Source organism: Zootermopsis nevadensis, unplaced genomic scaffold, assembly GCF_977971745.1.
Source record: "Zootermopsis nevadensis isolate Lab colony 2312 unplaced genomic scaffold, Znev_1.0 Znev_ptg000020l, whole genome shotgun sequence".
Taxonomy (NCBI): Eukaryota; Metazoa; Arthropoda; class Insecta; order Blattodea; family Termopsidae; genus Zootermopsis; species Zootermopsis nevadensis.
The window spans coordinates 18,478,382-18,502,882 of NW_028259152.1; the positions used below are offsets into that span (position 1 = coordinate 18,478,382).

Genomic DNA, 24,501 nt, shown 5'->3' on the forward strand with positions numbered 1-24,501 from the left:
TGATCTTGAATTACCAATTGATGATCCACTCTGTTCTTTTACTACCAAATCTTTATTTATTTATTACCCTTTCGTGTCGTCATGTAGGCTATATCGTCCAACTGTGTCTTGGCATATTTCCTCCTTACCAATCTTAGCAATTACCAATTTCAGTCTGCTCCAAGACTTCTCTTGAGGTTCCATAATAATTATTTTTATGGTGTGAGGTTGTTAGCCCCACACTCCTGGAGGACCAGGCCTCCATATTTGTAACTCCCGGAGACAGGGGGCCCAGCTATACTCCAAGGCTCTGGGTTCCTACAACCTGAAGGATCAGAGGCTTTCTGTGGTCCAAAGATCAGTCAGTAGCGTTGCCACATCCCTGCGCCTTGTCCTTTTAGTGATATCACTTTGTGATTCGAAGTTGTTATGGCTCTTAACAAAGAAGTGAAGTAAGTGGTTTTGCAAGTACTGAGACTGGAAGATCTATCATAGGTGATGAACCGTAAACATGCCACGAATGCTAAACTGTATCTGCAGGTAGAATTTCTTCCTACGCATTTTCCCTACATTAAAGTAAACTCACATTTGAAAATTTGGTAAATTATAATACGCTCTTGAAGGTAAATAAAAAAATATTTGCCACCAGTAATATGTGTTAGATTGCCATTTTCAAGTAGATATCCACATTTCATTAAGTCTGGTGTTACACAAGCTTTACGCTATCAAATGGCTCGACAATGATCGTACATTTGTTTCTTTTTTAATCTGGTCATCAGAATGTCATGCAATATGAAGCCTTTTTTGTTTGTAGTGAACTGAGCGCAACTGTTTGAGAGTGTGGCTGTGTTTAAAATATAGGGAATTCCAGTTTTTCCTGAATAAATCTGGCAATTAGAATTTGGCTCTGAAGAGTCAGATGCACGTCGATTACTAAGTGACTTTATTATGTGAAATATATTCTGAGTATGTGAAATCAGTTGAACAAGCTGATGTATGGGCTCGGTGGCAAAGGTTTTATATTTAAAGTAGCAAAGGTTGGATACAAACAACTGAGTTTGTAAACAGCAGAGTAACTGCTGATTTTGTACTAGTAGCGTACATAATCATATTATATGAAGCCAATGATCAAGTGACTATAAAATCTATGATAACTCTTATTTGCATCTTTAAGAACTTTCGTGCTTTTATTATGTCTTAAACAGTCCAGCTTTAATGTAGGTCATGTTTCAAAAGTTTTAACCTGCATATCTTGTGTGTGTTCAGTAGTGTTGACATTGGTGGCTGGTTGCAGGGTTTGCTCCAGCAGAGCTTTGCTCATCAAAACCTCCCACCAAGAGGAGGTGTCCCCGTAGTGTCCCAGGCAGCACAGGTAACCAGCATACAAATGCTTGCTTATCTGTGTTTGTCCACATTGCACATTGAATTATTCTTGGTTTGACAGCATGCACGTAAGTTTCCTTTCTTGTCTAGCACTCTGTAGTTCTACCTGTATTGGCTGTAAGGCCACTTCTTGCCGTGCATGAGAGGCCCATGCTCCATTGCCAGAGAAATGTGTAGTTTCAGGTTCAAATAGGATGGGAAACTTGAGAATGAGGAAAATTACACAGTACGTTTAATTTCTTTAAGTACAGTTGTGGTTTTCCTCAGATCCTTCAGACAGATGCCAGGAAAATATCTTAAATTAGGCCATGACCACTTCCTTTCACATCATTTTCTAATTCATTATTCACTTTCATCCTCTCATTTGACACTGTATAATCTGACCCACTGAAAAAGTGTCATTAAATAAATTATAAACAAGTAATTCCTCCTCATTCCTCTTCCTTAGCAAGAATTGTGTAATAAAGCTATTTCAAGGCCACTGGAGTTCTTCCGATAGCCGTTAATAAATAAGTAGACAAATTACTGCTGGAGTTGGGGAATAATGACCTCTGGGGAGACCTAGACGTAGATGGGAGGATAAACTCAGGCGGGATCTATGGGAGATAGGGGTTGAAGGAGACTGGATTTTGTTGGCCCAGGACAGGGTCCGGTGGAGGGCTTTGGTTAATTCGGTGATGAACCTTCGGGTTCGGTAAGCCATCTGGTTGGTTGGGTCCACTATTTGGGAAGCCTGAGGGGAAGAGACCGCTGGGGAGACCTAGATGTAGATCGGAGGATAATCTCAGGCGGGATCTACGGGAGATAGGAGTTGAAGGAAACTGGATTTTGTTGGCCCAGGACAGGGTCCGGTGGAGGGCTTTGGTTAATTCGGTGATGAACCTTCGGGTTCGGTAAGCCATCTGGTTGGTTGGGTCCACTATTTGGGAAGCCTGAGGGGAAGGGACCGCTGGGGAGACCTAGACGTAGATCGGAGGATAATCTCAGGCGGGATCTACGGGAGATAGGAGTTGAAGGAAACTGGATTTTGTTGGCCCAGGACAGGGTCCGGTGGAGGGCTTTGGTTAATTCGGTGATGAACCTTTGGGTTCCGTAAACCATCTAGTTAAGTTAGTTAGTTAGTTAGTTAGTAAGTTGGGGAATAATGGAGAATGACAATTAATAATACTGGTAAAAAAGACAGCTGACTTCTGTACACATAATATTTTAATAATGAACAGTAAAAAGTAAAAGTTAACATCTAAAAATTAATACAAGATGTCAGAGGAGATGACATTGGAACAGATCATGATTTGGTAGGTATGAAAGCCTAGATGGTTAAACAATAAAAGAAATTACCATAAGCCTAATAATGTGGAAGAACGCTAGTAATTTGTAAAGCTACATGTGAACATGTGCGCCGTGTACTACACAGCCCATGTGCATAGTGTACATGTCTGTCTGCAGTAGGTTACTCAATAAAGACAGAAATATTAAAAAAGTTGTAAAAGAGTAGGCTTAATGAACACATGGTACAGAATATATTAAAAACAATAACAAAAATTTGCTCTGAACAGCGTGTAGCTGAAGCCGAAAATTACTTCCAGTGAAATCATTAATGCAATGAACTGGTAGTTTGACTTAAGCTATTGACCGATAAAAGAAGAGAACGTGATTTATAGACACCATTTTTGGATTGTGAAAGAGCATTTAATCAGTCAGTATAGTGACTGACTATGGATTTGATGGCTGGGGTTTCAATGCCTTACAGAGGCAAATTATATTTTCTTCTAGCCTCTGCGTCCAGACCGGCTCTGGGGTCCACCCAGCCTCCTATCCAATGGGTACCGGGGTCCTTTCCCGGGGGTAAAGCGCGGCCGAGGCGTGATGCTCACCACTCACCCCCATCTAGTGCCGAGGTTAAGAATGAGTAGGAGCTATACAGTCTCCCCCAAGCGCCTACATGGTGCATAGTGGGACAGCTTTACTCTTTTTTCATATGACAGTATAATGCAACCCACATTATCTGACACACTAAAAGACAAAAGTGTGCCAAATAAATTACTGGAAGGAGTCTATTAAAGTCTCTTATGCTGGTCTTCTTTCAAGTGTTCTCGTGGTAATGCAGTGCTACCACAATGAGTGCTGTGCATTAATTGTCTAAGAAGCAGTTGCTCGTTTGACTGTATGCACGCTTCGTAAAAGCATTGTAATGGAGTATGGTCATAATCAGAAATGAGGGCGTAGAATAAGACATAAGATGAAGGAAAAAGGACAGCCGTGGCATTTGCTGGCGTGTATAACCCTAGTAGGTCAGTCTTGCACAACAACATTTTTGAAAATATTCTTTCCAATACATCATTCAGAAATGTTCTTATCCAGTTCTACATAAAAATATTTAAAATCATGACGTCTGAAACAGTTTAGGTGACAGGTTGCAGGTCACGAGTTTCCATATACCTTAAGAATATACGTCCCACATTTTACCACTCAATACAAAATATGTTCTTGAATAGTATGTGGGTTCATCAGTATATCTCAAAAGATTAAGCACTATTTGGAACACCATTTTTGGAACTTTAGCATGTGATATATATGACAAACAGTTAACGCACAGAAATTATTTGAGGATAAGTAGAATCCGAAGTTCTCACAGCAGTGAGAGTGAGAGTGGTCATCTTCTGAGTTGTACTGCAACGTAGTCTGATAGAAGTTTACTGAGATTTCAGAGGCAGCATACACCTCTGAAACGCAAGTAAACTTAAACATAAATATTGAAATATAAAAAGGAAATTTATGTGTAAGTTGCGTGTGCATAGAGGCAGAGTTGCTGTTTCTTGGGGAGACGCGAAGAAATAAGGTTACTCGTATCTGCATAACCCCCTACGTTGGTTAACTGTGGGAATGAGGAAGGAATCGCAGTTCATGTGGGGGCAAACTCACCCACAGATTATTCAAGAATGATTTGTGGGAGGTTTAAGTCACCATTGTGAAGACTTTTTTGTATCTTCCAACATCTTTACTGAAAATTCCTTATGAGGTATCACCTTGCATGATGTCTGTCAGAGGTGTAATTCCAAACACTAACTGAAGTCTGTGGTTTGACAGTATTTAAATCCTATTTCCTTGTTTCTTGAACATTTTCTGCAACTTCTAAGATATTGTAGATGCGTCATATTGTGATTTATTTAAATAGTATTAAAAATATATTAAAATTAGCCGTCAATCACAATATAAGATAATTAAAAGATTAAAATATCATTTTGCGTTCCCTATCGAGTACTCGATTTACATGTGGAACATATTAGTGACCTGTGATACTACAACGAATGAAGAAACAATATAAAGGACAAGAACATGATAAGAAAAATGAAAACTAAAAATCATTAAAAATCAGTAATTCAGTGAAAAGTTTATATACATATCACCTGATGATGGCTATATATAGCCGAAACATGTCGTGTATGTTCCACATGTAAATCGAGTACTCGATAGGGAACGTAAAATGATATTTTAATCTTTTAATTATATTATATTGTGATTGACGGCTAATTTTAATATATTTTTAATACTATTTTCTGCAACATTTAATTACACTAGCATCCCAGTCGATTTAAATAAACTGTATTGCTGTATACTTTAATAGGCAGTGTATTAGAAGAGTGCATTAGACCCTTTCTAGGTGCTTAGAAGTAACATTTATGGTACATATTTCAGTTTCATGTATGCTGTTGTAACATTAATCCAGCAGAACAAAGCAAATCAATGCATGTCCATGTTTCTAGTGATTCAGTGATCTATTCATAGATGGAATGCTAATTAAAATGCAAAGTTTTAGTATTGCATTGTAGTTTAGATGCCTGTAACTTGGAAGTAAACAGCTTATTGCCAGTGGATTATCCTTAACCACTATTTGTGTAGGACTTGAGAAGGCTGTCTGCAGTTAGATAGTGTGGTGCTGATAATGTCTTCATTAATTATAATCTAATTACCAATAAGGGTAACAGTTTTCCTTATTAAACACAAACAGAACCACTAGCATTAAATTCTACAAAATTCAGGGATCTGCTCATGCCTTTTGTTGAACAGTATTTCAAAATTGGTTTACCCACACCACTGTGAGATTATTTTCAGAATTTGTGCTTCAAAACAAACGGCTTGCCATCTCACTGATCAGGTTTTTCAGATAGGAAGCATAAACTGCAGGAACCAATCCAGAAAAAATTGTGCTGCAAAGAGGGAGAATGTCTCTTCCAGTGCTCTGGGAGGTAAAATGAATTATAGAAAATCCTTTATATCTGTCATGAGCTGTACAACTTTTCGCTTTGTATATTTATGCTTGAGACAAAAGTCACAGTCTGTCTCTCCAGAGCTGCTTACTCCCTTCATCATTGGGGCATTTGCTGCATCCCCTGATGATGGAGCCAGTAAGTACCTCTGAGACATCAGTCATTTTCTACCAGACCACGTGGTGCAACATCCTGAAAGACAGTCATCTTCATAATTGTAAACTTCAAGTTTTACCAATCTGTTCCCTTATTATTTATGCCCGTATTTTTGGAAATATACTTAACTATGTAAGAGAGTCTCTTTGTATTGTATTGGTGTGAGATTTATTTCAGTTCAAGTCATCATAGTTGTAAAAAATTCCTTCCAAAGGGGGAAGTCTTGTCCTGATTAACTAGACTTAATTGAGAAACAGATTTCATCATCATCATCATCCAAGAATGTAGGATTGTAGGATTTGAGGTATCTGCTTTTGTATGAGTTCAGATATGATCTTCTGGGTTGATGCGCTATGAAGTGGTTGTATACCAGAGTTTTGAAGAAACATGTCTCCATTGCCAGAGTTGAAGCATTGGTCTACGAATAGCAACCTGAACTCTTAAATAGTCCCTGTCAACCCTGAAAATGGAGCAAGCATGTTTCTCCAAAACGTTTGTATGTTCCAGCAAGATTATGTGACACAGCTCCTTAAGACCACAATCTGAAGATTGTCCATGTTTCTATTTTGCATGGTGACTTGCACTTCATCTCCCCACTTTGTTTTTGCTCCCAATGGACCATCTTGTTTTTCTAGTACGTGTAGCTGTTCTTGGCAGTCTGTTATTTTCCATTCATATAACATAAACAAACCACTCTGATCTGCTCTTTTACAGTATGTTTGGTAACTTTAGTTTAAATTACTTGCTGATTCTTGCATTGAGCTCCACAAATGCATGCACACATTCTTTGTCGTTTATCTCTTTATTTTATATTAACGTTTATATACTTTTATTGGGCAGTGAGCCATGGACACTAACCCAAGCTCTGAATAGTCCCTGAATTGTTATCATATAGTGGCAGGGTATTTAAATCTGTAGTATGAGGATGCTGGCCAGATTTCATCTCCAGGGTTTGATGGTTGATGGTCTAGTACTTCGACACATGGCCAGCTGGATCATGCATAAACCATAACTATGTCTAATAAATGTTAAACCGTCATAATGCTTTGTAAAGCCTCAGTAAACAAATAAAGTTGTGACGTGGATCTCGTTACAGGTACAGCAAGCTGTTGTGCAAGCAGCTCAACAGTTGCAACAGCTTACAAAGCAGCAACAACAGAACAGCACACATCAGAATCACCACAGCAGTCCCTCTAATCACCATTCTCACCATCACTCAGCTCTCACACACCATCATAACAGTGTAAATCATCATAATCATCAGTCACAGCTACCTCCATCAGGACCAGCTGGAGTGCCACATCATCACATCAGAACCCCTCAGTCACGGATGTTAGAACCGTCGCCAGAAGAAACCACAGACCTGGAAGAGCTAGAACAGTTTGCAAAGACATTCAAGCAGCGTAGGATCAAGCTGGGTTTTACGCAAGGCGATGTTGGACTTGCTATGGGAAAACTCTATGGGAATGACTTTTCACAGACTACTATCTCAAGGTTTGAAGCTCTGAACCTGTCCTTTAAGAACATGTGTAAGCTAAAGCCCCTACTTCAGAAATGGCTTGAAGATGCTGACAACTCCCTTAACAATCCAAATTCCTTGACTAATCCCCTAACAACGCCCGAAGCCATAGGGAGACGTCGAAAGAAGAGAACGTCTATTGAGACCAGTGTAAGAATAGCATTGGAGAAAGCATTCCTTCAGAATCCCAAACCCACATCTGAAGAGATAGCAGTGCTAGCCGAGAGCCTTACCATGGAGAAAGAAGTGGTCCGGGTTTGGTTCTGCAACAGGTATGTTTATGTCATATTTGACATGTTCTGTAGTCTCCGATTGAAAAGGAAATTGATCTTCTCCTTTCTTTGTTCATGAAATAGCCCTTTGTATGAATGCGGCCTTGTACCACTGCATCACAAAGATTAAGTATATTTACATGAAATAACATCAGTTCTTGGTCACTGATTCTTTTGCTTTATGAAAAGTGCATTCTGCCCTTTAAAGGATCATCAGTGCTTTCTCGTGCAGTCGTATTATGTTGGTGGTGTAAGGGCCAGAATACGTTTGCTAGGGAATGAAAGAATCAGTAACTATGTGTTCATATAGAAAAGTAATCAGTAAAACCAGTCAGAAAAAATTATGATATGATTTGAAATATCTTAAGTTGAAGTGAACTGTATGAATGGGCAGGGACTGGAATTTTTGTCTTTGCATGAGTCCGGACCAGCTGTGAGATCCACATAGAATTTTACTCCAGTGAGTAATGAAAGGTCCATAGTGTAGACCTGGATGCTGACTTTGTATCTAGTTCTGAGGTTGATGTTGTATGGAGCTTTAACTCCACTTCACCATACATGTACAGTTTGTGTCTGTAATCTTGAGACTTGCAGGGTGAAGGAAAAAGTATGGAGTTGTGGTGTCCGCATAGCATCAGTTCAGAACATATTAGCCACTAGTATGTATGCTTGTGTAGTGCCATTATGCAATAAGTAGTAAATGTTTTTTGCTCAGGTAATAGTTGCAGATCCATGCTGTCTGCCATGCCTTTTCCCCTTCCAAATTCCTGCATACTTTGCAAGTCTCAAGATTACGGTTGTGAACTGTACGTGATGTGGTTCTCAAGCGCAAGGATAACTTTACCTTTCAATACAGACCACAGCAGTAATAACGCACATAATCCGCGAACCTGCATATCTTCCAGATTTAGAAATTGCGAGGACCGTAGGCCTCCTTGACATATCGATATGTATTCCAGCCCGTGGTTGTGTGATATTTGAATTCTACAGACCCACTTCTGTCTGCAGGAGAATATTTCTCATGTTCAAACATACTGGGGATTCAGTATTTGTTGTTACACGTGTGTCTACGTAGAGGTCATGGAAGTAAATTTTAATAAACATAAATTTATTCTACCAAATCAAGCCTCCCACTGTCTTCGAACCCACTGCTGTTTGTTTAATTATTTTCTCTGACTCATTTCCAGACGCCAAAAGGAAAAGAGAATCAACCCTCCAAGTGCTGCAATGGGAAGTCCAACAATCTGTTCTGTGGCTGGTCCTAATTCTTCTAGCATGTTTGCTTCTATTGCCAACTCTTTAGCTGGGGGACCTTTGTCAGCAATAGGGAATCCTATCTCATTAGTAACATCATCACCTCATAGCTTTGTTGGAGCTGGGGGAGCTGCTGGTGGACCACAAGCACCTGCGGTGAAGACTGAATGACTGTTCTCTTATGGTCCATGATGAAGACCATCAGAGGTACTGCAAGGACTGGCCAGAGACAAACACTCTACTGACGTATGTTGGAGTGTAGAATTATATCAAACTCGCATGCCTCGCATCCATATCTATTCTTAACAGACGTTAGAACATTTCTCGAGTTGAGGATGAGATTATATTACATGATAAATAGTTGTATTGATGGTGAGAATATAGTAAATATTGAGATACTAATTCTTTACTTGTGGTGTTTATATACAGCATATACTTTTGTGGTTATAGAAGTTCATTTTTAAATATTAATGGAATGTTTAGAAATCTGGTAACATACTTTCATCTCCTCATTTTTAAAATGAAGCCGAATCCCTCCCAGAAATGCCACCAGTATTTGTGCAATGTTCACTGTTATTAATAATTTAATAATATTCTTCATATTAGTTATGTAGGAAGTATAAAACTGTTAAGATAATTTGCATTGATAAATTGCTAAAGAAATAAATTAAATCATGACAAGAAAAATAAGTATTTTGCAAATGATAACATGACAGAAGAAGCAGAAATTAAGACAAGCAATGAAAACAGTGTAATATATCCAGAACTGAGATTGTTAATAAGGGAAAAATAACATTTATGTTAATGGTAATCTACAAAATCCTACCAAAGAGGAGTTGGAGCCCAGGGCAGGGCATAATGGCGAGTGTATCACATGTTAAATAGTAGGCTCTGTTTGGCTCTAAGCTCATTCTTTAAATGTCATAATGCATTTGAAATTTACAACATCTAAGCCGGCAAATATGACAAAATGGCCAAAGTTTTAAAGAACTATATGAGATTCTAGAATCTACCAAAAAAAAATTGAACTACGTACGTATTTATTCGCATAATTGCTGCACTTTCTTGCACAGTTGGTTTCCTTTAGTGAGTTTTAGGCAGTTACGATATTTTAATTTATAAGATGAAGGTTGTCATATAATAATGAATGGAATCTAGAGGTAATGGAATTGTGAAATATTTACTAGTATTTCTTTCAGAAAAGTTTATACCTTGTAGATGAAGCTTTATTACACTTCCACCTGCTAAAATGCCTTTTTAATCTGCCAGGAATTTTAATTTCATAGTGCTCTTAAGTCTGCAAAAGGGGAAATTTTGAGTTGCTCAGCCACATCATCACTGGGGATGAAATGTGGGTTTTTCGCTTCATCTTTACAGCAGAGGGAGCATCAGTGGAGTGTAAACATATCACACTTCCTGTGATAAAGAAATTCAAGACCATACAGTCTGTGGGGATGATGATGATAGGATTTTGGGGATGCACAAGGTTTTCTCCTCCTCCAGTTGCTGGACCATGAGACAACAGTGAAAGCAGACCACTGCTGCACCACCTGAAGAAAGCTTTGTGAAGGAAATGTCTGGACTTGCTCAGAGAGAATGTGACAGTCCATTTACAGGCCTGCCACAACGCTACTTCTCAGAATGTTTTATTTATCCGCCGTACAACACGGAACTTGTCCCCAATGACTTTGACATCTTTGGACCACCGATGAAGCATTTTGAAGGCAAATATTTTCAGCATCATGATGAGATTAAAACCAAGGTGCACACTTATGGGTCAAATGCATCCTTGATTTCTTCCCCGCAAGATTCAGCTGATGCAGATGTTTCCCTCTTACGATAACATCGGGAATAGGGAGTTGGTCCAATACACCTTCTTTGTTTTGACTCCTATGTCTGAGTAACAAAGATTAGTGTGGTCTCAGATGTTATTTATTTATAACCCCTCTTATTGGACTTCTTATCATTTCAGATTACATATTGGAACTTCAGCAGGCATTGCACTAAAATTATTGTTAATATTTGAACAAAGTCAAGGGCCTCACTGATTTCTTTTGTGGGCTCTATTTCATCCACACCTGATTTACAACCTTGTTGTGTACAATGTGTACTGATCAAAATTCAAATCAAATGAAGAGTATTCTTGACTGTAAGATCTATGGCTTTTGCAGTGGATTAAGTCCAATGAAATCCTAGTCACATCTGATTGAGTAAGAAGACTCTTCATTGTGTTCTTGAATGGTTTCTACTGGTAGATTTTAGAATGCATATCTTTAGAGAACTGTAGTTTAGTTGCAAGCAGTAACAATTAGTGTGATAAATTCTTCCTCAAGGCTAGGTTATGTTGTGACATTTATTTTAAAGGAGTCTTGACCTTCGAGGTTCAATGCGTCTAACCCCATTAGTTAATTGATTATAAACTCACATTTAAATTGCTGGGCACTTCAGTATGGAACATACAGCACCAGACTTTATTTCAGTAAGATATGTAAGCACATACTCTGATACATAAGATAACTGACAGCTAAACTCTGCCATTTGAGTACATGAAACTGCGTCTTGTGGATTGAATGATTCTATGATAGTAATAACGCTGAGTAACATGTAAATTGCCTTTCTTCATTTTAACAATGATACATAATTGTAGATGGTTTGTGTAATGTCATATCTGGTTATGAAAGGATCAGACAGTGCATTCTGATATATTCATATAATTACAGATTGGATATGCATAAAATGCCGAAACACATGATGGGAAGGTAGAGTGTTTTAAGTTATCTTCTGTTGCCGCTGATTGTGAATGAAGGCAAAAGTCGAAGGTGTCTATCATGATGGGTTAGGGCAGAGAAACTAAGGACAATGCAACGAGGTCTTCTTGAGCTAGGTGAGATTGGAGTTTTCCTGTTTATCATTCTATTTAATATTCAGTTATATTTGTATACCTGCAATTCAAAGACCAGTTTATGATTGTATAGGCTTCTGAAGGTTAATACAAAACATTTCAGGGACTAATTTGTACTTAGCATAATTTTGTGGTAATGTTAAGGAATGATAATGTATAAATCCACCAACACAAACATTTATTGCATGCCACATGCATTTATTAACAGTATATACTTTGAATAATTATTGTTAATGATACCAGATATTTGCTTTTTACAATTTGTTTTAGCTTAATTATTCACAATCAGGAGGTATTTGAAATTCAGTACAACCTATTGTATATAATCTGTGTGACATGAAATGCTGTCTTTTGAGCTGTAATATGCTATGATTCTGTGTTCACTTAGTAACTTCAATATCTGATTATGCTCTTGGTATTTTATAAATATTGTGGTAATCATTGATGATGCAGGAGCACCCACTGCTGAACTGCTAGGCTATATACTACATGAATATATCATTTTATAATTTTTAACATTTTAACAAATATATTACCATAGTTCAGCATGGTTTATATCTTATACTTTTATATTGTTATGCTCAATATATAATATATCACAGTTCACTGAATGATATTACAGTATTTCATGTCACTACCTGAGGATGGTTAGTTAAGCCAAAACATGTTGTAAAAGAAGATCTTTATATTATTATCACTGTCAAATTTTCCATAAATTTCTCACAAGTTTACAAATGATCATTAATGCTGAAGAGCGTGTTTTGAATTAAAACGGTCATAGTCAGCGTCATTCAGATTTTACCCAAGCTATTGCACATCTTCAGTGCAAATAACAGGTGTGTGCATTACATTCTTATTTTATTGATGATAATGTTGTGGATAAAACATAATAAAATAATTCACTAGCGGTGTGTTAAAATCTGAATAATAATGGGTTATAGAAGTGCAATGTTCTGTTATAATATTGTGATATGCATTTCTTATCTATGGATTGGTGTGTTGTTTGTTACATATATGTAACCTCATATTACACAATATTATATGATATAACATAATAAACATATCTTATTTACAAGGAAACAGCAGCAACATAACAACAGAATTTCACTGTGCTATAATTCATTATTTTAGAGATTTTAACATACCACTAGTAGATTATTTTATTGTATTTTATCTACAATGTTTTCATCAACTAAATACAAACCTATAGCAGCTATTATGTGATGTGTAATAGTGTGGGTATAACTAGAGAGAACCTGATGATTGGTTTTCTTCAAAACATAGTCAAATAGTAAGAAATGTTGTGTAAAAAGTGACATTTATGATAAAAGTCAAGAATATATAAGCAACACATTAGGCCACTACACAACAGAATAAGAAAATCAGATACCTAGCCACAATAGAAACAGCTCTTTAGAGAATGCGTTGTTACATGCAACATTTGTTGTGTATTGATGGATTTACATATTAATATTCCAGGGACCGTCTGTGCCATCAGCATCAGAAGTTCATGTGATGAGTGACATGATTTTATACTATTAATTGCCACACTTGGCAAAGTAAGTCAGACAAAGAATGGAAGGAAAAATCAATGACAGCTGTCATCCCAGACTGTCCAGGTTAAGCGACATGGACCGTTTGATGATTGCCTGCCTCACTCCATCGTCTGTTCCCTATTAGTGCACTCTCAGACAAGGACATATGACTCTGAGAGCAGCGTTTGTACAAAGATCAATTGCATCACTCATCACATTAACCTCTGATGATGGAGGCACAGTCTGTAAAGGCTAAATGTTGACTGTGATCGCCCAAGAAGTCTTCATTGCATTGAGGTGTCACCAGAGCTTACATAGCTTAATGGAACTTTAACCCTTTAAATGTTGCTCTACAAATTTCAGTTCAAAGTACCACACATGACATATACGTTGAAAGTATTAAGAATAATAGGCCTTCCTAAAGAGTTGAACCAAAGATACAAACTAAGAATGCACAAAAATGGGTGACTGATTTGTAGGGTATGAAATTAATACTTTCTTAATGGCTTTACAGTTACTGTTTCTGGGTCATATAATGATGTGTCTATGTCGTATTGTATCTCCACTCTTGCTGCTCAGAAGTTACAAAGGGCACTGTGGCGTTTTGTCAGGCCAGTCGGAAACAAAGACGTAAACTACAGACTTTCTAAATTAAGTACTGATCTTCTCATCTTTTTGATTTGTCCGATAATCTTCTGGTTTAACTTTATATTATTTACGCGATGCTTACAGATCTCCAAATGACAGAACATCATACACAAAATTACATTACAGTAGGAGAACCTAAGGGTTCAGCACTAATAATACTGAAGCCCTCTGATCCTCACATCCTTTTTTCTTTCCTGAGATGAATCTTAATGCCAGGATTGATTGAGAGAAAAACCATCTCTTTTGCAATTTTTGGTGTGAGGTCTGACCTCAGTTGCCTCCTTTATCATGAGATCAGTATATCCTGTGGCCTTATCCAGCATGGAGCTGCTCCTGAAATCGATGATGCGCCCTCTTAAATCTGTGCTCCACCATGGCAGAGTTCTCTGACTGACCCACATTTATATATCTCATGTGTTCTTAACATCTGATTTCAGTGGATCTGCCAGGCTGTCCAACATAGACTTTTGCTGCACTCGCAGGGAAAATAGTATATCCTCATGACTTTTTAGGCTGAGTTTGTATTTATAGGTCTAAGGAGGTGAATATTTTTCTTCACCATGATGGGAATGGTCTTGATGTTACATTTGGTGACGAGCCTACTGATTTTGTTGAAAACTGCGCTATCTGTAGCCTTGTTTCACAGAAACGGCATACTTGATGTGAAGGATGTTATATCTGTTTTGTCTGAATGTTCTCTTCAGGCAGTCTTCTTCAAGATGTCTGATTGAATTTGTGTGGGATGGTCCTTGAAAATTTAAAAATGATTCTATAACTTTGAAATTTTAGATTTTACTCCATTTCAGATTAGTTGTCTTCCGTATCACAATCTCTGTTAATTTTTATCTTGCAGAAATAAGAGCTGGCAGCTGGACTTTAGCTCCAAGGTTAACAGTTTAGTGGTATGCTACTGTAACATATTGCCTGCTGAACTGCACATGAAACATGACATAAGGTTGACGAGGGTTAATGGTTTCCCCGTTTCTTCTCTAATGCATTGTTATCAAAAAAGTGTATTAACACTTGCCAGTTCCAAAATAAAATTAATAGCTTAAGCTTCTCTTTCATCTTCTTTGTCACAGAATTACAAAATTTGAAACTCCTAGATGTTGCTGGGTTACTAACACACTTTTATTGACGGCCATGATTTGGATGTAGAGCAAGCTATGGTCAGTATTAAGCCACAGTTCAGAACAAAATGAGTTCTGTTTAGTGTTATATCAGTGTTATCGTTTACAATAAGTTATTAGGTTAATGGAATACATGAGAGGGTTCTAGGAGGTATGTAATTTTATTTCAACAAAAGTCCTTTGTCAGAAAACAGTGTGTAGATGCACATAGAGGATCTTATCGAGAGTTGGGCCAGCACAGAGATTTAAATTTCTGAGCATTACAGGGAATTAGGGTGAGCAAACAGATCCAATGACATTTGTGTCACAAATGAAAAACAGAAGATGGAAATACAGAACAGAGAAGACGCTAAATCTTATTTCAGCATGAAATTACGTCTACAGGAGAACAGAATGCATTCCTTTGGCAGAGGAAATTATCATTAAGTTGAACTTTTATAATATGAATAAAATTTCCTGAAGTGAGAAAAATGTGAAACAAGTAAGTCATTTTTGGAATCATGAGAAGCACACGCAGCTGACAGGTCATTATTTGAGTATCAGTATCCTAGGAGATTAAGAGGCCAAAGAGAAATATGTTCCATCCATTCTGGACAGAAAACATACGGTAGTATCGTACTTTTGTAAATACTGAACATTGGGACCCTAATTACGTTTTGTTGATAGTGAACTGAGTGATGTTACTTGAAATATTGATGGTGGAATTGATAATCTGTAATATATTTTTATTGAAATGTTTGTTGATCCATTTTAAGTGATATCATGAAGATGAATATGCCCATTTTTCACTTTTGTGGAATTGATAGAAGACTTTAAATTAATTATTATTGTACATTATGAAGCCATTTTATATTACCATATTTTATTTGTGTATTGTACTTTATGCAAAGACTGTTTTCATTTCAGTTTCATGTTTTACTCTTATAGAATATGTAGTTTTAAAATATGTGTATATAAATGTGTACGTGATAATTACTTCTGAAACCATCAAAGGTGAATGATCTCCCATATTTAAAATCTTTTCTTTCTTTTACTTATGTACAAGTAAAGCTTTCTGAGTCATAGTTTATACTTTTAATAACAGCTAAAATTATTTTCATTCTCCTTGTAGATTGATATTTTTTCTAATAGTACACATCTTTATATGACTATAATTAAATTTAATAAATGAAACCAAAATATACAAATTAACAATTTCAGATCTCAAACATGGCTTACTGGTCAATTATTTTAAATCATGATTTTAATAATATTGTTTATCATTACTTTGGGCATTTTTAACATTTGTTTCATAACCAGTGTCTGTCTTCCAGAATAAGAAGTTCCTATACATTTAGTTATTAATTAAAGCGAACAACTCAAATAAAAATTACTCGGAACACAGCCCTCTGTATTACATGTCTGTCCTAATAATGACTACATGACAGTTTCAGTTATAATTTAATTTACTGTTCTTTGAATCCACACACAGAATTGCGAGAGAAACTGGACTAGAATAAAATTATTTGTTACATCAATGCCAAAACAAGATAATTTTGGTAATTTTGACCAGTTGGGATCAGTGTAAATTTTGGATAATTCTTTCTCTTTGAAAGTTTTGAATGTCTTCACCACAATTAAAAACAAGATCCACAAGATACATCCTTATTCCCTAGCATAGGATTTTGTACTAGATTTATCATGATATATAAATGTAGCATATGGATTGTTGCATATATTAATGTAAATTTAAAAACAATATTGCGAATATGATTGTTTTTTTCGCATGCACATGCAGAAAGTTTTCTTAAAAGCAGGCTCTTGGCTTTTGTGACATCCACTTGTTTAAAGCAGGGTTCCTTATACACAACAATTGAGGTGGGTGTCACTCAGCTGACCACTGCACCATCATGTAGCACTTGTTGAACAGAGATATATTAATTAATGTGTACAGATCCTGGATAAGGAAGTCTCAAGTTTTTTATGTTAGATTTTTCTATTGATGGGGGAAAAGTGATTTAATGTCATGAAGGTTAAAACATGATATGGACCAAGAGTGAAAAGTTCCTATTGCCTCTGGCAAAACTAAATAAATTACATGTTGACAGCTTTGTTTGGTTCTTCTAATTCTAGCCTAGAATCCAACGTGTTATATTGTATTCAGCTTTAAGCTTTTTGTCTATTAAGAAAATGTGTCTCTCTTATTTCTTTTTGTAGTAAGATAATCATACAGAATGCACAATGTAAATCAATTCATGCAACAGTTTGTGTTTAATTCTACCAAAAGTATTTTATCCATCATCTTTCATTTCAGTAGAAACTATTCTCTCGAGACATTTTATTTTCTTTGATACGTGACTGCGGTATTTGGTTCTAGTGATGGAATTTTATATCTCATCCTCTGCAATTGTCAGCATAGCCAATCTGAGATTTAGCAAAGAAAGACAACATTCAGAATGTAGAGTACTGAATTTTATGTAGATCTACAAGGATACATGGATATCAATTTCTGTGTTTTGATCTCATGTCCATACTACCTTTATGAGGGAATAAGATTATTTATAATGTGCAGCAGATGGTTTAGTGTATCAAAGTGTAAAATTATAATAATCCAATGTTTCTACTCGCAGTGTGCATTGTCATGGCATTTGAAAACAATATTCATGTACAGACAAACCCGTCATATGTTCCTCTTTGTAACCTAGACGTTTTAAAGGAGAAATCAGTCACGATTTCTTCCTGTAATTATCAGTAATAAAAATAAAGAGGGGAGAAAAGTCACAGAAGAAGACTTCAATAGTACATCCTTTTTTATTCGGTGTCTTGTATGTTGTCCATGATTGTTTCTTAATTCCACATTCTTAACAATAGAATGTGGATTTAAAGCAAGCTTGCTGTGGTGTAGAACATAGCATAGTTCCAGTTGTTGTCAGCATGTGTTTTTGTCATCTTGTATCAATTTACTGAAAGTATCATATTGTGTCAGAGAAATGCTTATGCTCTAGTGAAAAGAAACAAAACAGAAAGACAGTAGAATCAACCAATCAAATGTTTGTAACTCAGGAGCATAATGTTATTATTTAAATCTACTGATTTGGTTGGTGGATTCAACAACAATGGCATTTTTCACATTTATTTTGATTGTCAGATATTTGATGATGGATGACTCTTCTGAAAAATTAAAACATTTTTACTATAGTTTTTGTATATTTAAGGTTTATAAATAAGGAAGAAGGAATAGAGTGGGGTAGTTACTTGTAGCATCTGGCTGTGTGTGGAAGGAAAGAACATTTCATTGCTTCCGCTTCACTGCCTTGTGGTAAGAGAATGCAGACAGTTTCCATGCATTACTGTAAAATACCTTATACAGCAAAAGAATTGTAGCATGTTTCAAATTAATCCTGCATATATGGAATGCAGAATATATTTTGTATTTCAGACTCACCACAGATGAATTTATCAATATGAATGTAATGCCACAAAATTGTCAGCATCGTTAGCCATGAAAAGAAGAAGCTTTATTCACATCATGAATGCAGAGATGTATATTCAAGATAGATTACTTCATTCATTACTGTGAACAGCTGCTTCTGTAACACCATGGACTACGTTCCACTGGAGAAGCTTAGAGTCACCCAGGTTGCAAAGAAATTCACTGACATTTATGGGACCTGAAGGTCCATTACAGTGTTTATATGAACCTGCCACTGAAACGTGTTCTTAGCCAAATTAATCTAGGCCACATCCCCAGACCCTGTTTTCTGAACTTTCATTTTAATATTATCCCCCCCATTTATACCTAGGTTTCCCTAGTCACTTCTTCCCTTCATATTTTCAAATTGAAATTCTTCTGTGTGCTACATGCCCTGCTAATCTCATCCACCTTGAACAACTCGTCCTAATACTGTAAATTTATTTTGTTGAGGTTTTCACTACAGTGAATCTGAAGATGGCTGTCTTCTGGGTTGTTGCGCCATGTAGTCTGGTAGAAGGTTACTGACGTTTCAGAGGTCCTTGCAGCCTTCATCTTCAGGGCAGCAAGGACCTCTGAAATGTCGGTAAACTTCTACTGGACTAAACGGCGGCGCAACAACCCAGAAGGCAGTCATTTTCCACCTGTTTTTTTAACTTCATAAATTAAGGCAGAGAACTGTTGTCTCCATGCTTCATAAATGGGAAGGAATGTCCCTCGTATTTCAGTGAAAATGTTAAATTTATACCTTTTGTATGAAGTGATTTGCGCAACACCCATTAATCTAGGTTGTAGTGTTTCGACACACATGTTCATGGCATAAATATAAATCAAAATAAGTGAATATACTATTTACTTAATGAATTAAATGTTGGCATTATGGTAATTCCTGTGCTGTGGTTTGATGTGATGGTTAGTATTGCCATTGACTGTAGAACTTAGTGGAGAAAGTTGTATAGTGTTATAAAAAACATACGTGCGAGTATCTAGCATGCAAATACAAATTGAGATCTTGCATTATGGGAACACTATGTTGAATAATGTCTGTCATTTGAGGCATATTTAATATATGCGACATTACAGGAGTTGACTCTGTTCCGTCTTTTGGCGATCAGCTGTCACGATGCTGATACTCATTCTTTGTGTTATTAGTTACGGCAGTCAGGATTGAGCCTGAGACCTTTCGAATGCTAACTGCTACAGCACGAGGGTGGCCCAGAAATGGCTGTTGTTATAACTGTGCTCATGTTACACATTGATTCTTCCTGTTTCTTAGTATAGGACGCCATATGTGACATTCATCTAGGCCTGGTCGACTGGTGGCCTGTTCTGTTGTTAAGTACCAACTTTATCATTTTCCTAATGATTCTGTTTTATTTTTTGTATGATTTCTTCTGTATTCCTTTGTATTCTGTGGTCCTCATCTCACGAGAGTTTTGCTGGACTTGTGTTCTTCTTCCTTTTTTGTGTTGCATTTGTGTATGGTGTTTCCTGTCTCTCCTGTATTTTTCTTCCCACATTTACATGGGATGCTGAATAGGCAGTGTGAGTGTAATGTCAGCCAGTCACCTGAAAATGGGAGTACGGACAACTCCCAAAATGTTTTGCGTATCAAGTATACCTCAGACAATGTCCAACATTTCGTCCCCTTAATGAATGTGGGAGAGACAAATATCACTAAACACAAATGCAACACAAAAATGGGAGAAATACCAATTTCCAAAATTGCAGAATGCATGGGATGAGGGCCACTGGATACAATTGAATAACGCAGATATACACGAAGAAGAAAACAGAATTGAAAGAGTTAGCATTTAGCAGAACAACAGAGCACACATCAGTCAACCAAACATAGATGCATGTTCCATGTGGCTTCCTGTACTATGGAACAGGAGGAATGGATGTGAAACATAAGTGCAAATATTTTTGGGCCACCCGGGTGCTGTAGCAGTTAGCATATCAGCCATACTAGCCTCAGACAATGGGTGATGCCTGTCATAGTTTTCCTAGGATGAATAAACAATTGTCTCAAACTTTAGAGGATCATGAGTTCTTGCATATCGGGAAATTTCTTTCTTGGCATCGTCAGTTGCTACCTTGAGAAGCCAACAGTTGCTCAGCTACTGTGCTCTAAGTAGCCCCTCATGTGACCCTACGCTCATATACTATTTCTTTTAAGATCCATTTTAATATTGTCCTCAAACTTATCTAGGTTCCCTTTTCACCAATTACAGAAATGAACAACCCCATTATAGGAATTTATCAAGTTCAGGCAATTCTAGCATTACCCAAATTTAATGACAAATGGAGCAATAATTTGAAATAAAATTATTTTGCAAATGCCTATTGGTTTTCAGTAACCGAATAGCACAGGGTGTTTACATAATACATTTTTATATTGTATCTAGTGAGAGGATTTATTTTCAAAAATGCGGTTCCTAAGTTTCCGGGTTTTTTTGTTGTTGTTTTAATTGTGCAATTAAATTGCATAATTATAACTTCATTAGAACATTGGAACACAGTCTGACATTAAATTTAGATATGTATCGCTAAAACTGCTCACCATTATTAGCGAACAGTTTTGACACAATCGCAATGGGAAATAGAATAATAATGCAAGATTCATTTTTTGCAGATTTGATAGGTCCTAAGAAATCACGGTGTATGGAAATTGTGTCTCTACCACATATTTCACATTACTATTACACAGCGTAGTGGAACAAACACAGCCAGAAGGTTACATTACTGCATTCACTTGTATTATTTTACTCTGTTCCTTTCTTTCATCGCCCGTTTAAAATAGTAATTTTCTTTCACTGGTAATCTGCATCATAATGGCAGGAATGTATCAGAATTTGTCATCAGCAAATATTAAATTCTGTAGAAAGTTGTCTGATATTTTGCTGTTGTCAATGGTAGCGTTGTGTGTGTATTACATATCTAGTCTTTTTCAAGGTCGTTGTGTGACAGCCAAGGAACTAAACACCAGTTCCATTTGACACAAAGGTTAAGTCCTTCTTGTACATCATTATTTAAGGTTTGTATGAGTGTGTGTGTGTTAATTTATAATTTTGATGATCGCATTTACATAGAAGGATGCTAACTTCTGAGAAAGACCAAACAAGTATTATTACCTCATTGTCTAGTCTACAAGTGTAGCTCCATCAACCTGCACAAACACAAACTACATACAGCTGCATATCCTGTCTGATACTTTCCTGCATTGATTAGGGTAGAAATGAGGCTTATGTTGTCGTACTTTTCTATGAAGTGCGGATCCAAAATGCGTATCTCTCGTCGGTCACACGTATGTAGCACGCGTACTTTCGGAAGCACAAAGGTGTTTGAGAGGCTCGTTTCTCCGGTGTTAAATTAATGTCCATGTTCTGATGTGATACTTCTACAGATTGTGTGAGCTTTTTGTTAATATGACATTAATTTCTGTATTGTTGATTTAGTGTACTTTCCATTGTTGTGTAAAATTGTGGGTTTCATTTAAGCTAGTACATTTTGCTGAAGAAAGAATTTGATGAGTGGACAAGTAATATTTCTTAAAGTGTAATATAAATGTTTCATTATTGTGTATACTATTGAAGGTAGCGTCACATTTTGTTCAGCCGACTGTTTCCACGGCATTATAACATTACGGCATTTTGTTTACTGCCATACTTTATTCAGAGAAGAGTGTTTTGTGAACATTTATACATCCATATCATATACAATCTATAACTTGTAACGAAAGGTAAGAATGAAAAAAACTATTGCTGAGTGCTAACAGAAGCTAAAATCCATTTATTTCTCTGAGGTTAATGTATTTTTCAAGATTTTGCAGAGTGGTAGGTTCCAGTACAGGCTGCATAGATAACGAGTTCGTTTTGTACATATGTGGTCAAGGGAGAAGATTATGTGTACGCCTGTTGATTTCATGATCACATGTTAAATTAATGAGTGTGATGCTCACAAGGTTTTGGTGTGTGCGCATGCGTGTGTGTGTGTTTGAGGGAACAGAATCCCCTGGACCCACTATTGTTGTACAAAGAGAGTAAAATTATAAGTCTATATCACGTGAGGTCCTGGGGGCCCAGTACCCTCGTTTGTTGTTCGGCTGCCATTGTGTAATTAAATAACCTTGGAAAAAAGTTTTCAATGGAAACTAGGCAATAAAACTATAACTTACATTATTTTTATTAAGTGACTGTTGGACTAGTGTTTTGAAAAACTCATCTTCGCTCACTGCAACATATACCATTCTATAATAAGAGGGCCCTCTATTCCTTCCCTTCTGGGAGCAGTGAGGTTTTGTCTCGTACAGAGAATACAAGATTCAGATTTGATTTCATCCTGACTATACATAAATGAAATGTTTCAGTACTGTCTTTCGTATTCTGAGGATGCAAATGCATCTTAGTACCAAAACATTTCTATTTTAAAAAGTTTATATGTAGCATGTGCTGAGAGACTCCCAGTTGGAAATATCTTGTTCGGTCTTGGATTTGAAGATGTTCTTTTGGGTTCTGGCACTGTGTGGATTGGTCAGTAGATGCCAACATTTTGGAGAGGCACACTGTATCCATCTTTTAAGCCTGGAAGATGAAGTGAGTTCTCTGAAATGTAGGCATTTACCAACCAGTCGACATAGCACCAGAAACCAAAAGAACATATCATTGTCAGCACTGTGGAAACTTCAAATCTCAGTATAATTCTTCTGTGTTGGTAGTATTGTAATCAGCTGCTGGGATGTAACTCAACTATAACAAAGGAACAAAGTCTAGGTGATCCAATTTGTACCTCGGTTGTAATGAAGGACTGTGGTTCCCTGTGATATAACCTACAAAATGAACTGCACAGACCAGGAATGTCCAGACTTGAATATTATGCTTGCTGAAGCTCATGAAAATTCAGCTGAGGCAAATGAGTTGTGTGCTGATAAGTTGCACAACGACCAGACTCCAATTTATCCCGTGTTTCTTGCCACGGATCAGCGTCTGAGGGGAAACGGGAACATCCCAAAGAAATGTATCAGATTCTGACCATTTGCTTCACGAATTTACATCGAAATTGACAAAGGTTTTAGGAGTTCAGGACACAGAGAAGCCGTTATGCCCACACGGAGGGGCGCTTGATCGGAAAGCAAAATTTCTCAAACCACAATCAAGATTCCCACGCCTTTCTAATTAAGACAGTGGTTTCCTTTAATGGTTTCAGTGACCGGACTGAGTACGTGTGTAAATTTTACTGTGTGATGGAATGTAAGCCAATTTTCTGTTGAACGCACATCGGAAAGTTTGTTCATTCGTGTGCCACATGTCAAATAGCGGTGCTTATCGTGCAGATAAGGCATGAAAGGTTCCACATATCTCGGCGTTTTTGTTTGTTTTATTTCTTTCCCCTTCGCGGAAAGACTGCACTTTCCTGCGCGTTTTCCAACTTCTCCCGTGCCATCAAAGCACAACACGAGACATGAAACCTTACCAACATGCATACACTTTGGATTTAAAAGTAGCCTTAAAATCACATGAGATAGCATTTAAAAAAAGGCTTACGAAATAACAGAATCAGCGTAAATTTTACGCCCTGCTTTATTGTGCAATATATTTCCGCCATAGGTCCATTTCAAAGGGGGCGGAGCGTTTTTCTGGAGACTACAATAATGAGTTTCTGAGATACAAGCATGGGGTTTGCTTCAAAGAACAGGATAAATGTGAAGATGTACAGGACAAGCTCCGATGCTTTCACACACAACACTTCCATTAAAATGCTTCGCTCATGTCAGAGCCAATCACATTCTTCAGGTCTTCCTCACAGATCGGGCGCGCATCCTTTTTACCAGGCGTGGGATGAAGCCGAAGCTCATCTAAATTTAAGGCGGCTGTCTTCTGGGTAAAAGCGCCGTGTAGTTTACCAACGTTTCATAGGTCCCTGCTGCTTCCATCATCACGAGACAACACAGAGCTACAACCCAGAAGACAGTCATGTTCGGAGTCGCACCTCTGCTTAGGCATAT

At 37.1% G+C, this 24,501-nt stretch overlaps 1 protein-coding gene across 9 annotated transcripts in view; it reads left to right on the top strand.

The window, feature by feature from the left end:
* LOC110832591 (uncharacterized) overlaps positions 1-22,684 on the top strand; it is a 364,557-nt gene extending 341,873 nt beyond the window's left edge. For 8 of the 9 annotated variants that reach the window (XM_087352088.1, XM_087352091.1, XM_087352089.1 and 5 more), the window contains 3 exons: positions 1,274-1,351; positions 6,883-7,577; positions 8,765-22,684. In XM_087352088.1, the coding sequence (XP_087208214.1) occupies positions 1,274-1,351; positions 6,883-7,577; positions 8,765-9,002 (1,011 nt within the window). In that variant the 3' untranslated portion in view covers positions 9,003-22,684. The remainder of the gene's footprint in view (positions 1-1,273; positions 1,352-6,882; positions 7,578-8,764) is intronic. The other variant, XM_087352087.1, reaches the window with a different exon arrangement.
* The last annotated feature ends 1,817 nt before the right edge of the window (positions 22,685-24,501 follow it).